At 34.4% G+C, this 16666-nt stretch overlaps 5 protein-coding genes across 5 annotated transcripts; 3 read left to right on the forward strand and 2 right to left on the reverse strand.

Annotated features, from left to right (window-relative positions):
* Nucleotides 1–222: 222 nt before the first annotated feature.
* Nucleotides 223–1933, reverse strand: LOC145559173 (nicotinamidase 1-like). The gene is made up of 5 exons (XM_081620603.1): nt 1672–1933; nt 1372–1555; nt 1004–1137; nt 723–908; nt 223–540 (listed from the first exon to the last, which is right to left on the reverse strand). The coding sequence occupies exons 1-5, from the start codon at nt 1813–1815 to the stop codon at nt 457–459; spliced, it is 732 nt and encodes a 243-aa protein (XP_081476729.1). The 5' UTR covers nt 1816–1933; the 3' UTR covers nt 223–456.
* Nucleotides 1934–3082: 1149 nt separating this feature from the next.
* LOC145559174 (uncharacterized) lies at nt 3083–5955 on the forward strand. Its single transcript, XM_081620604.1, has 5 exons — nt 3083–3290; nt 3934–4076; nt 4177–4306; nt 4460–4651; nt 5546–5955. Exons 1-5 carry the CDS (start codon nt 3114–3116, stop codon nt 5750–5752), a joined length of 849 nt encoding a protein of 282 aa, XP_081476730.1. The 5' UTR covers nt 3083–3113; the 3' UTR covers nt 5753–5955.
* Nucleotides 5956–6596: 641 nt separating this feature from the next.
* On the forward strand, nt 6597–9903 carry LOC145559175 (ADP-glucose phosphorylase-like). Its single transcript, XM_081620605.1, has 3 exons — nt 6597–7190; nt 8147–8437; nt 9288–9903. Exons 1-3 carry the CDS (start codon nt 6696–6698, stop codon nt 9618–9620), a joined length of 1119 nt encoding a protein of 372 aa, XP_081476731.1. The 5' UTR covers nt 6597–6695; the 3' UTR covers nt 9621–9903.
* Nucleotides 9904–10684: 781 nt separating this feature from the next.
* LOC145558131 (VQ motif-containing protein 10-like) lies at nt 10685–11101 on the reverse strand. The gene has a single exon (XM_081619264.1). The coding sequence runs from the start codon at nt 11099–11101 to the stop codon at nt 10685–10687; it is 417 nt and encodes a 138-aa protein (XP_081475390.1).
* A 2446-nt stretch (nt 11102–13547) lies between these two features.
* Nucleotides 13548–16461, forward strand: LOC145559177 (fructose-1,6-bisphosphatase, chloroplastic-like). Its single transcript, XM_081620607.1, has 3 exons — nt 13548–14058; nt 15054–15450; nt 15844–16461. Exons 1-3 carry the CDS (start codon nt 13681–13683, stop codon nt 16242–16244), a joined length of 1176 nt encoding a protein of 391 aa, XP_081476733.1. The 5' UTR covers nt 13548–13680; the 3' UTR covers nt 16245–16461.
* Nucleotides 16462–16666: the final 205 nt, after the last annotated feature.

The following is a 16666-nucleotide window of genomic DNA, read 5'->3' on the forward strand; positions in this document are numbered from 1 at the left end:
TTTTTTTAGTGACAAGTATAGTTTGAGACTTGATACAAGAATCTTGTTGGTTAATTGTTATAGCTTCACTATCTCCTGACTCCTGTGGCCGTTAGGACTTGTCATAGTCTGCTTGCTTACATGAACCCCTGTAAATTGGAAGCTTATGAGACGATCTTAATGAAAACAGCTTATCTTGAATGAGATTGTCTCATCCAATTCATGGGTGAGACTCACAACAAGTTTACCTTTGAATTATAATTTGTCTGGAGAATTAAAGTATTGCTGAAGGACAACTGGACAAGATTTATATTTTAGCAGACTGGACAATAAAATTTTGATTCTAATACAGTAATACTTGATGCTTGAGTAAATAGTCTGGGTGCTTAGTTTCACATATACATTAAGTGAGAGTGTGATATAGAAACAAAATAAGTGGTTTTTGGAATTCAAATTTTGGGAATAAGCTCGACGCTTTCATGGTCCTCTTGCTAACACGCTGCTCACAATCTTTGCCCCCCTCTCTTTAGCCATGTAAAGCCCCATATGGTGCATTATCTCCTGTAACCAAATCATTGATGTTTAGATTCTGCTGTAAATATAGAAGATTCAACAATGATTTGGAGTGTAAGCTGAAAAATGTATTACTGGTACAATTGGTGCTCATCTGACTCAAAGAACTAGCACTAGCAATGAAGTTAATAAGACTTTTATTTGGAGATCGAGGAGTATTAGTATTTTACCTGCGGATGAGCAAAACCATGTTTACTAGTTTGAGCAACTTCGACGGGAAAATCAAATGTGGCGCAGCCATTAGAGTAAACCACCACATCGTTTAAAGGAGAGAGAAAACCTCTAGTTTTTGCTGATAATGTTGAGCAGACAAAATCCAGCACGCAAATATCTGTGCATACTCCGACCACCAATAGCTTCAAAAACCAAAAACAGAAGAATGAACTACTGTCAAATTTAGGTTTGATATAATCTGTATGCCCATTAACATTAAGATAGTGTTAGAGCTTACCGATTCAATCTTGTTGGATTTCACCCAGTCCACAAAGACATTAGAGCCATCATTTTGGATGGAGCCTATGAATCCATCATAACAGTCTTTACGCCTAATTGTCACGCTTGATTCTTCCTCTAGCCATCTCAAAGCTGCAGCAGCAGAAGCAAATATACAACTCAATACTGATATATAGGCTCACAGGAACATATAAATATATCATATATGATACTTTTGACCTTTTGGGATCGGAGGGAGTATTATACTTGCGTTTACAGGAGCATGCATGTATGATACTTTTGGGACGAAAGGAGTATTATACTTTTCTATGTTTACAGAAACATGTATTATCAGCTATTACAGCTGAAAAATAATTTTTTTTTTACCAGAAACAAGATTTGATTCTTCTGATCCAGCCAAGCAGTGGGGAGGATAGGGATGCTCAGGTACATCAGGATGATGAGAATCAATGAAGGCCATTATTGGCCACTTTTTCTCACAGAAAAGCCTTGCTAGCCTCTCTGCTTCATTGATCATGTCTGACATTTGCTGATTATGTTCTGCAGGAGCCTGAAAAGTGAAAATACCCAATATATATACGAGCATATTATATTATATGATCAAATATTGATTCAATTTTAGGATATGATCATATCAGGAAATATATGAGTACTAATTAAAGTTACCAAAGGTCCAGCTCCAATAGTGCAGAAACCATTGATGATGTCTACAAGAACCAGACCATAGCGAACGTTTTCGCTAAGCTCTAGAGTTTCCTGCTCAAGAGGCAGCTGATTCTTCAGAAGATCAGTAATTGGGGATGAAACCATCTCTGCTTTCTTTCTTATCTTATTTTGCCTTAATAAATGTATGATTTTGAGGTTAGTAAGGTATGCAATTGTTATAGTAGATGAGAAGTGAGATATATATAGTGCTAGTATTTCTTTTGGATTGATCACAACAATAATTGATGAGTAAGTGGCTTTATGTGCATTTTGGTCAAAAGTTATTATCTGTGGAAAAGAGTTATCCTTGACTAATCTGACAAGGGATGGGGAAATTATTTTTTTGGGGTCTATAGTAAGCTCAAAGTCATCAATGTCGGTTGGATATGTGATTCAATTATTAGATCCTAAATTCTACCCTTGAATATTCTTAATTAAGCTAAACGACACTATTCTCATTTAGTTGTTTTGATGATGAAGTGTAAGTAGTATTGAATGTGTTAGTATTGACATTTTGGCAAGTGGAAGTCTAAAAATTTCATTGTCGAGGTTGGCTAGATATCTAACTATGAGTAGTTAGTCTGTCCACCAATATTACAAAGAAGTGTCATTTTAGTAAATATAACTATGAAAGGGAGGGGATCACTTGCTTTTCCAAGACAAAGTAAAAGAACAAGACCTACGATTTCAAGTTACAACTTGCAACATCTGGTCATGCCGTAGTGGAGAATTGTATATGAAACACTTTATAGAGAAGTAAAAGAAAAAGGAAAAAAGAGTGAAGCCTTGATTGAGAGAGTATGATTAATTGAATTTTGTAGTGTGATAAATTATGCTTCCTATTATTAAAAGGTTATTTTTTAAGATATCAAATGTAAAGCATTATATTAACATTATGGTATATTATTTGCCTATCTCCCTATATGTTTGGGTTACATTTCATATAGGAAGTATAGACTTGCTCCTTTGTAAACATCACTATGTATCTAAATGAAAGCATACTACTCCGTACTATACTTGGATAGGGGGATAAAATAAACATGTACATATATACTCGTACACTCCCATTACATAGTGTAGTGGCTCACGTTGCCTCTTATACCCACGCGTGGTAGACTGGTAGTGCACTCCCAAACGTCGTAATGTGTACAGTGCTCATATTGCCTCATTTTCATTTCCAAAAATACAATAACTATGCAGTCGATGTAGGCATTTTCATGTTAGGACTATACTCAAACACAAACTATTTGTATTTTGTAGGGAAAAAAACCAAAAAAAAAAGTAACCTAGAACTAGAAGAGTCTCGTTGTATGTTACTCCGTTGTACAAGGACACAATGAAGGTAGAAAACTAAACTAGAGTACTAGACCAACAATTCAACCAACAAAATAAACCCTTCAAAAATGATAGGGTCTTTAGCTTGTAGAGCTTCCAGAACCTTATTTGATTCATCATCTTCCTTCATCAGATATTCTCCTGTAAAATACAAATACCCTTCTTCTTCCTTCTCTAATCGCCTTCAAATTCGATCAATGGCTGACTCTGCCTTCAACAAAGTCCAGATTAAACGAGAGGACACTGTATGTTTTTCATCATCTTATAATCTTTGATTTTTATACTTTATTTTCTCCTTATATCTTATAGTTTGACCAGATTTTTAGATGGGTATTATTTCTTGTCTTTGTTTCTTGTATTTTCTGCATGTTATTATTTGATTTTTTTATGATAATTTGGATATAATTTAGCATATTTTAGCTGAGAAATGAAATGGGATTATATCAAATTAAGCAATTGGCTTTTTTCAGAGGGCAATTATTTGGGGGTTTTTGATGAGTATATTATGTTAATTCTTAATGCTTTCTGGGTTTTGCATTTCTCTAATTGGATTTTGTGATTTGAGAAATTCTTGATACCATATATTAATAATAACCTATGGTACTGGGACTCAGCTATAATAATGAAATTTTTTCATGTTTTTGGTACAAAGTGTCAAGTATGTTTTATACATTATACACCCATGTCGGAGTGTCGAGGATCCAACACGGGTACTTGGGGGTATATGAAGAGTCTAACTTTGGTAATAACTACTTATCAGGTAGATTAGGGAGGAGCTATCTTTTGGTTTGAGTTGTTGACTTTTAAAGCTTAAGAGCGTTTCAAGGGTTCTGTTTTCACTAAAGATTTATGATTAATTTTTCGTGTATTGTTTGTACGAATTGCTAGAGCTTTGATGCATATGTTGTTGGAAAAGACGATGCTCCTGCGATTGTTGTGCTTCAAGAATGGTGGGGAGTAGACTATGAAATTAAGAACCATGCTATAAAAATATCTCAGCTGGAGCCTGGTTATAAGGCACTTATTCCAGAGTAAGGAAATTGTGGTTTCTTTGATTTTTATGAATCTTTGAGAGTATAATTTGAGTGGTCATATTCATATTAACTTGTTCTTCGTGTTTGTTTATTGTAGCTTGTACCGTGGAAAGGTGGGTTTAGATGCTGCTGAAGCTCAGCATTTGATGGAAGGTCTGGACTGGGCAGGTGCTATTAAGGATATTGAAGCTTCTGTCAATTGGCTTAAGGCAAATGGTTCGCAGAAGGTATGCGCTTGTAGGTCTGGTATTTGATTTTGCTGTGGAAAAATTGTAAAAGTTCTTGCTTTCTTTAGTTAGGCATGTTATTGTTATACAAAACTGTTCACTCCATATACAAATTATGGGCGCGTTTTATTAATGAACCAACTCGTTTTGTAGGTTGGAGTAACTGGATATTGTATGGGAGGTGCTCTTTCGATTGCTAGCGCTGTCTTAGTGCCTGGAATTGATGCTGTTGTTGGCTTCTATGGAACTCCTTCACCACAGCTTGCTGATCCTGCCCAGGCTAAAGCTCCTGTCCAAGCTCATTTTGGGGATTTGGATAACATTGCTGGGTTTTCAGATGTGGCAGTAAGTCTCTTCCCCAAAATTTCCCCTCCCCGCCTTTCACAACGCTCCACCTTGAATACAATAGCTTACTATTATATCAGAACGATAAGAAATAGTGTGTTTTGATATTCACTCTAGCTTCACTGACATGCAGCCCTTTTACACCTAATTTATGTTTAGAGTAGAACAGCATACATCTATATTCCCTCCTAAGCTCCTACAGTTGGTCGCATATGGCTATCGGAGACTCGGAGTACAGATCCTATTGACCAGAAAAGGAGAACTTACAAACTATTCTCTTATCATCTTGTATAGAGAAAATAAATGAGTGAACACTGTAAATGGTACGAAGTATGTCGTATTTGATTACGAACCCCAAGCATCATATAGTCACACTACAACTTGTTATCCAAAAAATTCTGCATTTGTGTGGTCCAAGTCTGCACAGTCAAGGCCCTTTGTCTTTGGATGTTGCATTTACTTCACATGCACCCAAAATAAATGAAAGATTAGTTAAAGTTAAATAGGTCGAGAGTTTCATTCCTAATATCTGTACTCACAAAGATGGCAATCATGGCATACAAATATGTGATTGAACAGCAAGCTTTCCATGTAGATCAACTTGAGTATTATGTTATTCCATGATAATTAAACTGGGAAATGCTTTAAATACCAAAACATAGTTCAGGATTTTGCTCAATGTGATTTTATTGTCTATAATATAAAAACTGATTTTTTTTTTTTTTTTCTTTTCATTATACTCTTCATATTACAATTATAATTGTAAAAGCAGCCATGTTTCAATATTTACTAAGGTTTGAATGCATTAGTGTGTTATGGTGAATTGGTGTTTTGGGTAAATGCATCTTTTAAGACTTTCTGAATATATATTTTGACATCTACTTGAAATCTCAGACTGCCAAAAGTTTGGAGGAAAAGCTGAAGCTATCCGGTGTGCCAAATGAGGTTCATATCTACCCAGGAAGTGGACATGCTTTCATGAACCTGTCTCCAGAAGGAATTGAGAGGAGGAAGGCCATGGGATTGAATGATCTAAATGAAGCTAATGTCCAGCTTGCATGGTCTCGCTTCCAGTCATGGATGTCTCGTTACTTGTCCTAAGCAAATATGTTGATGCCTTTGAAACTTAGCTTTATGCTTACTCTTGAAAATAAGCTGCATGTCTGAGTGTGTGACACACTTTGTACATTATGAATTGAGCATAGTCTATGTTTTTATGTGCAAATGCTCGAGCTTCCAATATGTGCATTTCTAATTTATTATTATTCATTCAAGTGAGCATTGAACACTCATTTTATTTTCCATGTGCATTTTTGTTGCTCATATGGATATTGGGTAAAAAAAAAAACATTTAGTAGATAATTGAGAAAATTTTTAAAGTAAAATCAAATTTTAATAACATAATGACTGTGAACCTAACTGATTACTTAAAAAGTTAAAACTAATACATTGCCCTGCACTTGTTGATGCTCAAGCTTGGGCGATAAAATGACACATTTAATTAAACATGTCGGAAAGGCGGGAACCTTTTGTGTTCGGTTTATGTCGTGTTGTGTTGTCACCTTGTCATGTTATGTCACTTTTGTCCGCTCAATGCCTATATTACCATTGTACATTTTTTTTTGTCTCTAGCAAAATCGTCATATAATGTACTTCATATTAATTTTAAGTTAACTAATATAAACTAACTTCAACATTTTTATAGGAAAATATAAACTAACTTATATGAAAGGGATCAATGTGATTGCTTAATCAAGTAGAAATTTCACTTATATAGCAACAATTAATCATTCGAATAATGTAACTACTACGCTAACTTTTATCAGAGCTTTATTTTGGAAGCAATTTTTTCCAAATAAAGGGAAAATAACATATTCTTCCACATAAAAATCGTTACGAGTATATGTTTATAATACAGTATATCATCTAAGCGGCTAAGCCTAACATTCAACCTTACACTATTTATTTATTCTTTCCCTTCAATTTTGGAACCCACTTTTTGCCACCAATTTCACCAGCAAAAAACCCAAATCCCAGAAAAAATATGGCATCACAAAAACCTCCTCCTTCATTACCTCAAAACCCAGAATTAAGGAAAGACAAAATCAACAACAAATGGGTTGTTTTTTCTCCAGCAAGATCCAAACGCCCTTCTGATTTCAAGTCCAAATCCCCTGTTTCAGACCCCAATCTAACTCAGTCACAGACTTGCCCTTTTTGTATTGGGCACGAGCACGAATGTGCCCCGGAGATTTTCCGGGTTCTGGATGACTCGGATTCTTATTCTAATTGGAGAATCCGAGTCATCCAGAACTTATATCCCGCTCTTAGCAGGGATATACAACCCCACAATCCGGGTTTAGAAAACCCGGATTGTGGGTTTGTACCCGGGTTTGGGTTTCATGATGTTGTGATTGAGACAACCACCCACCCGGTTCATTTGTCTGATCTTCCCGGGTCCGGAGTTGGGGAGGTTTTGATGGCTTATAAAAAGAGGGCGCTTCAAATTGCTTCTTTTGATGACATCCAATATATTCAGGTTTGATTTTCTCTTCTTATGTCCTTTTTTAGTGTTGATGTTGATAATTGCATTTGGTTTATCAAGAATATATCCGTGTCCAAATGTCCAACTCGGCTATTTATTGAAAAGTTTTTGTAATTGTTGCCTTGAATCAAGTGTGGGTGGAATTTATTCCAGGATGGGAGACTACTAATTTTGCAAAAGAATAACTGGTTGATATGATTGGTTTAAAGAGTATGTTTATTATTGGTGCAATTGGAACTGAAATTACTACTGTTAGTATTGTTAGGTCCAAATTTGGTGAATTGAAACTAAAATTACTACTTTTGGTAGTGTTAGCTCAAAAATTGGTGCAATTGGAATAAAAATTACTACTTTTGGACTTTTGGTAGTGTGGGTAAAGGGTGTGATAGTTTTGTGTTTGTGTGGATATTTGGTTTTAGGATAAAGTTGTAATCTTGTTGAACTTTTTGTGTGGATATTCATTACTAATATGAAAAATAGTAATGAGTGATACATATATATGTGTCCTTTTTGTTAGATATGATGTTGCCTATTATTAGAAAGGTCTTTTGTTAGGATATTGTGAGACTTTGGGGATTAGCGTTCTTTCTAATTTTCAAATGTGTAAACAAGAAGCATTCAATTTGGTTGTTGACATTTAAGTTTTGTTGCCCATTGTTGATCTGCTTTGTTTTCAATATTACTTACACTGAAGTTGATGTGTTGGATACGGGTACCCGTGTAAGTGTGACTTGGCTATTCATTGAAGTATTTTCGTATTAATATATTTTCAAGTGTCCATAGTCTCATACTTAAGCTGAAGTGTAGAGAATTTGACTTGGCTAGTTGAGGTAAATCGAAGAATCCAAGTTTGATGGCCTAAAGGTCTAAAACTGAGCCCCGTCATGATTGTCTAACTTTCCCCCCATCCCTTCCTTGCTTGCTAAAACCGACCATTTGATGCTGTATAGGTGTTCAAAAATCATGGAGCTTCTGCTGGAGCGTCAATGAGCCATTCTCATAGTCAGATAATAGCTCTTCCCATTGTTCCCCCTTCTGTATCTACTCGCCTTGCAGCTATGAAAGAGCATTTTGAGCAGACAGGGAACTGTATCCTTTGTGAGAAGTTACCGAAAGAGCTTCTTATATATGAATCAAGACACTTTGTTTCAGTTGTTCCATATGCTGCAAGCTATGCCTTTGAGATTTGGATTATTCCGCGGGTTCACTCTGCCCATTTCCATGATATAGATAAGGAAAAGGTGATATTGACTGCTCCTGTTCCCTTGTAATTCATTTTGTTAGTTTTCATTTTGTGTTGACTGTATTTTAGCCAGGAAACTATATTAAGTTCATTCCTTGACTAAATGACTAAGATCTTTCTACAATCTTATAAAGTGCTAAAGTTGAATAGATGAGTACCTTTGAAATTTCAAAAATTGTGTATCGTAGCAGATATAATGTTGTTGAATAGATGAGTACTTTCGAAAATTCAAAAATTGTGTATCATAACAAAAATAATGTTGTTGAATAATGAGGATTAGCTTAGCTATTAGCAAAGAGTAAAATTGGTATATTGAGAGTTACAATATACTGTATTGTGGAAATTGCTTTATAGAGGAATGGGGTTTACATATCCTGCTGATTCATGATTATCCATTCTTTAGTATAAATTGGTTTGTCTGTGTATTACTGATGTTCTCATCATTGTTATGCTCATGAATTCGTAATGGGACTCATGGGAGGTCCTTCCATGCCAATAAGCACAACTGCACAAGCTTTAGAATTCGTTGTTGAAAACTAAGAGATGTGCTGATGCATAGGAACGAGTCCAGTTGAGTACAGCTTGGCAACAGGGAGAGAAATATCAATAATCCTCTTATTGCTCAAGTCTAAATGTGTTATTCATACCATTCTTCCCCCCCCCCCCCCCCCCCCCCCCAATTTCCAATTGAAATTGATATTTCGATAGTAATTTACCAAAACAGTACTCGTACATTATTTCAGCTTTCACGAAACTACATTTGCAACTTTGCAGTACCAAACTGTCATTTTCATGCAATCGTTGATGTTTATATTAAGATTCTGACATTGTTTGGTCTGTGTATGCAGGCAGACGACCTTGGTGGATTACTCAAACTTATGCTGAAAAAGATGGCTTTACAACTAAATAACCCACCATTTAACTATATGATTCACACATCTCCTTTGCGAATTGATGATTCACAATTGAGCTGCAGTCACTGGTTTCTACAGATAGTCCCTCAGTTGACTGTGTTAGCTGGATTTGAAATCGCAACTGGATGTCACATTAATCCAGTATTTCCTCAAGATGCCGCAAAGATATTAAGAGAAGTTAACGTTGAAGACAGTGAAGAGATTTTCAAAGAAGTTAATGTTGAAGATTCAGAGGAGATACCGAAAGAAGTTAAGGTTGATTGTTGAGATGTGGACTCGAGTATGGAAAAGAGTAGCTTGAGATGATACGAAGTATCAATTTTTTCGGTGAATAATAAAGTATAAGCACTCCATTTGTTTCAAAGTTATTATGATTTGTGATTTTATTATGTCATGACTATATACAATAGTTCAAGACAAAATTGACCTGTTGAGAGATTGTAATGTGATGCATGCCACATTCGCATGTAATAGTTTATACTTAGGGTGACATAATGAATGATGTATGCTGAACATGACGTACTAATATAATACCAAGTATTCTAACATCCTTTAAATGTGTACAACTCCTTCATAATATTTCTACTGATGTGATATTGTTTACATCATGGAGTATGATATAAGTTTTTATTTTTTTTGACGGGATGATATAAATTAAGCTATCTAAAAAAAGGATGAGGCAGTGGAGTAGTAGTATCGCTTCTCATGTTATATGCCTAGTCTAGGGATCAAATTTTATGGGCCTCAATCTCATTAATCATGATTTATTTTGTTTGTCATGTTCTAAAATTTGATCGTGGCTTTGTCTATCTATTTCGAAAACAATTATTTCTTTCTTCTAAAACAACAATAATTGTAGCTTTGCATATCTATTCCAAAAACAAGGATTAAGTTAGCTAATTTCTTTCTTCTAAAAAAAAACTAATAAACAAAGTTCTATGATCAAATTCATGTTTGTAGTCACACTTAACATAAAATGCTTTAAGCTCATGATAGATACATGAACACGAAAAGAAAAAAAAAAATGTAAAATCAACTGCTTGATTGTGAACAATCAATAAATCAAATTTTTTTTTTTTGACGAAAAATATATCAAAATAATTAATAAAAAAAATATTACCTATACACTAAAAGATTTACTAGCTACATGGTGTAGAACATATCGGTTTTACAATTTGTTTTTTCCCCTTATAATGTGTTGTTCCCTTGTCACTAAATAACTATAGTCGTGTTAGGCCATGTTAGCTACACGAAACAATATGTTCACCAATTTGAACCATATAACAATATCTACTCCATTTTTCCTACCTTAGACAAGTAATTCATTTGTACTAATCAAAAGATAAAACTTTATGCAAATCATCCAAAGGAGGCATTTCTTTCAACAACCTATCCATCTCTTTGTAAGACAAATTCCTAGACAAAAATGAATAACTCCCACCACCACCTCCACCTCGACCCATATAATCTTGAAGGTTGTTTCCCTCACAACAATCAAGCATGAAATGGCCCTCAGACGTCGTCTGAGGGCCATGACTTGTACGTGCTAGCCTCGATTGAGGCCGAGCACTAATTTTCTCTTTACTTACTTTCATAACCCGTGAAGTTGAAGGAGCGTAAGCTATGGTGGAGTCCTTCCCAGTGAGATCTTGAACCACAGACTTGAAACTACAAGCATCAGTTTCCACATATTGTGTCTTTATATGCACAACTTTCATAGGTTGCCTTAATTTTGATCTACTAGACATGGAGTTAAATCACTCTTAAAAAGTGTTAAACTCTTTGGAAAATTAAGCTAAGATTTTTGGGATTTATATAAAAAAAATTCTCAGCTTTTTTATGTTTTGGGAAGTTTTATAATAATTAGATGATTCATTATATAGTAATAGAATGAAGCAAAGATAAGCAATAAAAAATGATTGGTTAAATAAAGTGGACCGTTACTTTTAGCAGCAGTCTATGAAGACCAAAGCCTTGATTTATAAAATAAATATATAAAATTCAACAATAGCCAATTTTGTGGATTTTTTTAAAGGATTTGGTCAAGCCAATTGAATAGGAACTAGGAAGGTTCTTTGATGAAATTAAGAAAGGCATATACTTGTATATGAATGTGATTTATCCTTGATGAAAGGTACGTGTAAATTTGTTCTAGGGCATTAATATCCCTTGTTTTTGGGGTCCCAATAATTCAACTTATTGAACAAAGGTTATTATCAAGAGAAGTAGATGAGAAGGAAAGAGGGAAGTGGGGTTTAGTAATTTAGTACAAGGGGTGATGCATGTGGAAATTACTTGGAGGGGAGTTAAGAAATGGTCATAGATAAGGACATTTTGATGTATGTTTGATACTTTGATTGCTCGTGTTTTTGTGATGAATTTAAAGTACTTTATTTTATTAATCCGTTTCATAATATTAGTATCATGTATGTATAGCGGTGTAAATATTTGATTATAAATATCTTTAATGTTACAATAGCAAAAAGTTTAAAAATTAGATATTAATAAAATACTCATCGAGATAGACGAATAAAATAGATCTCATATGACTATGTTTGTTATTATATATAGAGAGAAATTTAGAAGATTCCCTCTAATTTTTAAGAGTTAAAAGATTCTATATAGGATTAATATTATGAAACGGAGAAACAATATAAAATGCATGACTAAACTAATTCAAAAAGTTTCTAATTATGGTAATAAAAATAAGGGTTATTGATTGATCACTCTCACAATAAAGTCTAACTTTGTGGTTTGTTGCAATTTCGGTTCATTTTTGTTAAAAGAAAAAAAAAAGGGGGCTTATTATAACTCTGAAAATTAATTCTAACTAGTGTTAGTTCCTTGCTGATTGGATTCATTTTTATTTGGTTATTTATAATAAAAAATCTCTATTTAACTTTGCATAACTTTTTCAGTTTTTTTTTAAGCATGACATAAATAACTTGATTTTTTTGTTCTTTGTTTAAGCAATCCAAGACTCAGAGTTAAGATTATTTGTTTTAATCTTTTTAAAAGATATTGCAACATATTACAAGTATTGTACATCAGAATTATTTCACGTAAATTTTCTGGTGATGTAATAGTGATGATGTCACAAATTGATTAAATATATTGCTGATATTTGATGTCATAACTCAATACTTCAAAAATCTAGAAGCTTCAAATAGAGAAAATCCACCATTTGTCTAGAAGGAGCCTTGACTGATTTCTTGCTAATAATAATAATAATAATAATAATAATAATAATAAGTGATCCTGAATACTTCCATTAATCACAGTTCTTGACTTTAAAATGCTTGTTAACCACTCTCTTCCACTTTACTTGTATCTCTGTTTTTGTTCATATATTATGTGTTTGCAAACATATACCGGATTACCGGATATGGATATGTAGTGATATATGATAAATGATCATTCAACTCTTTATAGTTGACTTTTGGCTTTTTGATGCGACCCAAAATCCAATAGTCAAATTATACACTTAGGGCGTGTTTGGTAAAAAGCTTTTTAAAGAGCTTTTAGCTTATTTTGTCCAATTAGATGTTTGACCAATTAAAAAAGCTAATTTGGGTGTTTGGTATATAGCTTATTAAAAGAGCTTTTTGGACTCAAAAAACTTTTTTTGGAAAAAGCTCATTATAAGAGCTTTTTAAAATTAGCTTATTGTACAATTAGCTTTTTGTTTCTTAAATACACTAAAACAGCTAACAATTAACAGCTATTTACCAAACATTTTTATACAATCAGCTAATCATAACCAGGTAGTCAATTCAGCTACTATAACCAGCTAGTCAAACCAACTATTATAACCAGCTAATACAATCGGCTACCAGCTAATTACCAAACAGGGCCTTAGTTAATTAATGACTTTTTTATTGGTCGAGATAATCTTTGAAGCCAATATGAAAAATCTAATCTCCTTAGCTTTTTTTTTCTCTTTCCCTTTCCTTTATTTTAATCAATTCTAAAATTATTTGAATATTTTCTTTTTGGTATAATCCACCAATGATATACTTTAACTTCAAAAACTAGATGCTTAAAGTATAGCTAAGTGAATACTAATTTATAAAGATACCCTACTTAATTTTTATGATGCCATCGACTTCGTATACAATCAAACTATTGCGATTATAAAGGAGGAGAAATTAGAAGCCAAAACAACACATGACACGACTACATGAGTACATTGCCCCAAAAGCCAAAAGCCAAAAGCCAAAACCAAAACAAAAAAATGAGTAGATAAACTCCATAATTAGAAGAAAGCCAAGTTATATGCTCTTCTTCCACCAAATGCCATCTTTCAAAATATAACACCACAAATCCAATGCTTACATCCACCATATTCGTTCAGCCCACTTCATTCTTAGTGCCAAAACCCCAAATTTTCCCGCCAAAATCCACCCAATTTTCTCTGCCCACCAAAATTTGCAACCCAAAGATGTCAAATTTTGGTGGGTTCTCAGTAAAAGCTCAATTGAGTGGTGAAATTGAACCAAAAACACTAATTGAGTATGTGGGTAAAGGAGGAATTGATGTGGGTGATGATTTGGTGGTCTTAATTGATCATTTACAATATGCTTGCAAGAAAATTGCTGCTCTTATAGCTTCACCTTACAATTCTAGTCTTGGAAAGTTTGTGGAAGGTTCTGGAAATAGTTCTGGGTCTGATAGAGATGCTCCTAAACCCCTTGATATTGTCTCGGTATGATTTTATTTCTTTAAGTGTACCTTGTATGTTTAGTTCAATTTCTTATTAATTACCCGTGTTGGATTCTCGACACTCGGACATGAGTATGATCAATTACACTTAGACATGTACCCGTGTTTAATAAAAGTGACCGGATTATCTCATGATTTTGTGTTTGAATTCACTTTGCTCTGTTTGATAATAGATTAATTTAGTAAAGAGAGAGGTATCTATGGTCATTTTTGTTTTGGTGCTTGATATTAGAAGAATTCATGTTTCTGACCCTATTGCAGCTAGTTGTTTTTAGCAAATTTGTGAGTATTATCTCTCAATGTATGATGGTATAAGTGTTGGGTATAGATGGATTTGAGATGATATGGGAGTAAGGTTGGTTTTAGAAGCTACAGGAATCTGTGCCAAATGCTGTTGGGTATAATTTGTCACAATGTTGAAGTGGACTCAGGTTGTCTTTGCTCGGCGATTGCAAAGACTTCCTTGTACCTTCTTTTAGCTTAACATTTGTCTGCTGTTATAGTCCAGGTTATGTTTACATATGCCTTTTTTGTTAGAACGATTCTTTTTAGAGTTTGCCCAAGTGAATTTGAAACCTTTGTAATTATGATTTATATCACCCATTTACTGGACTGAAATTTTCATCTTTCTTTTTGGTGGTTGTTGCCCTATTGGGGTGTTGTGAACTTGGGATTAGTAAATCTAGAAACGTAAGTGATGAAATTTGTAGAGTAGATTGGAGAGAGGAACATTATTAACCGGACATACTATCATAGAAGCATGGGAACTTGGGGCATCACCTCAAGTGATCAACTCCCGCCTCTTCTGAATCTGAACTTCAAAGACCACATGTTATCTGTACTGTCAGGCAACTCTGGGAATGAGCATTAAATCTCATGATATGAGTCTCATCTGAGGATAACATGATTGATACCTTCTATTGATTGAATAAAGTCAAATGGATAGTATTACTCTGATGAAGACACTTGGTTATGCAGAATGAAATTATTTTGTCTTCTCTTCAACGATCAGGAAAAGTAGCAGTTGTGGCTTCTGAAGAAAATGATGCCCCAGTTTGTATGACTGATGATGGTCCATTTGTGGTGGTCATGGATCCTCTTGATGGTTCGCGAAATATTGATGCATCAATTCCCACTGGAACAATTTTTGGCATTTACAATCGTCTTAAGGAGCTAGATCACCTTCCCCACAATGAGAAGGCATCATTAAATTCACTTCAAAGTGGTACCAAGCTTGTTGCTGCTGGCTATGTCCTCTATTCATCGGCCACTATTTTCTGTGCCACTTTTGGCTCTGGAGTCCATTCATTCACTCTGGATCGTTCAACAGGCGATTTCATACTTACACATCCTAGTATCCAAATTCCACCTCGAGGTATGCTGAATGTTGAAGTTCATGTTGAATTTATGGCAAGTTTAAGGTTCTTGATATTCATAACCAATCTATTTTCTACTTGTTAAATCAGCTCTTCACCTAAGATTGTGCAGTCCTTTTGTATTAATGGCTATGAGCATGGAAGTCATGAGAACAGGAGAGATTTGATCCTTGTATCTTTTAATAATATTATGTTTCGTGTACATATCAGACTGTGGCTCAAGCTCACTAAGAATGCATGTTGTTTAGAATTTTCTATTGACTGAATTACATGGTGTGTCTGGTTCTATTTTCTCTTTTGCTGTCATGCAAAGTAGGAATATCTCTTTGTTCAAAAAATGTGCAACTGGTTAAAAAGGGTCTGTTTTCTACTGATGATATCTAGCCTTTCAGGTCAGATATATTCTGTAAATGATGCCCGTTACTTTGATTGGCCGGAAGGTTTGAGGCAGTATATTGACACTGTTAGACAAGGAAAAGGAAAATATCCAAAGAAATACTCTGCCCGCTATATATGCTCACTGGTTGCTGATTTTCATAGGACTTTATTATACGGTGGAGTGGCAATGAATCCAAGGGATCATCTTCGGCTTGTATATGAAGCAAACCCCCTCAGCTTTGTCGCAGAACAGGCTGGGGGAAAAGGTTCTGATGGTAAAAGTAGGATTCTTTCCATCCAACCTATTAAGCTTCACCAAAGATTACCTCTATTTCTAGGTAGTCCTGAAGATATTGATGAGTTGGAGAGTTACAAAGATATTCAACAGACTGTTAATCCTGGCTATGAAGTATGAACGGCAGTGCATATTTGTGTCACTGGTATTGTCCAATATTTTGGTATATTTACTTTTATTTTCTGCAAATTCTGTGCAGGATAAATTTTAGAGTCACTTTGTCAATTACCAGGAATCTGACCTTTGTTTTCTTCTTAAGATATACTGGAAGATTGTGTTATGAACTTTTGGTTTGGTTAGTTGTTTGCATTGGTAAACTCGGCTGTTATGACCCTAAGTAATCTGGTGGGAGTGTGGGACTGATAATGGTGCAATTGCAAGTTTTTGGCTCCCAATTGCAGGAAAATTAAATACTACAGTAGTGTTATGAAATCTGAATATCTGATGTGTGTACATGGCAGAAATTTGTAACTAGTTATCAAAAGACTTTCTGACTTTTGAGGTAAAGTAAAAGGGTGTTGTTTAAACTGGTGTGATGGAGG

The sequence above is a fragment of the Chenopodium album genome, chromosome 9, assembly GCF_948465745.1.
Source record: "Chenopodium album chromosome 9, dcCheAlbu1.1, whole genome shotgun sequence".
NCBI classification, from domain to species: Eukaryota; Viridiplantae; Streptophyta; class Magnoliopsida; order Caryophyllales; family Amaranthaceae; genus Chenopodium; species Chenopodium album.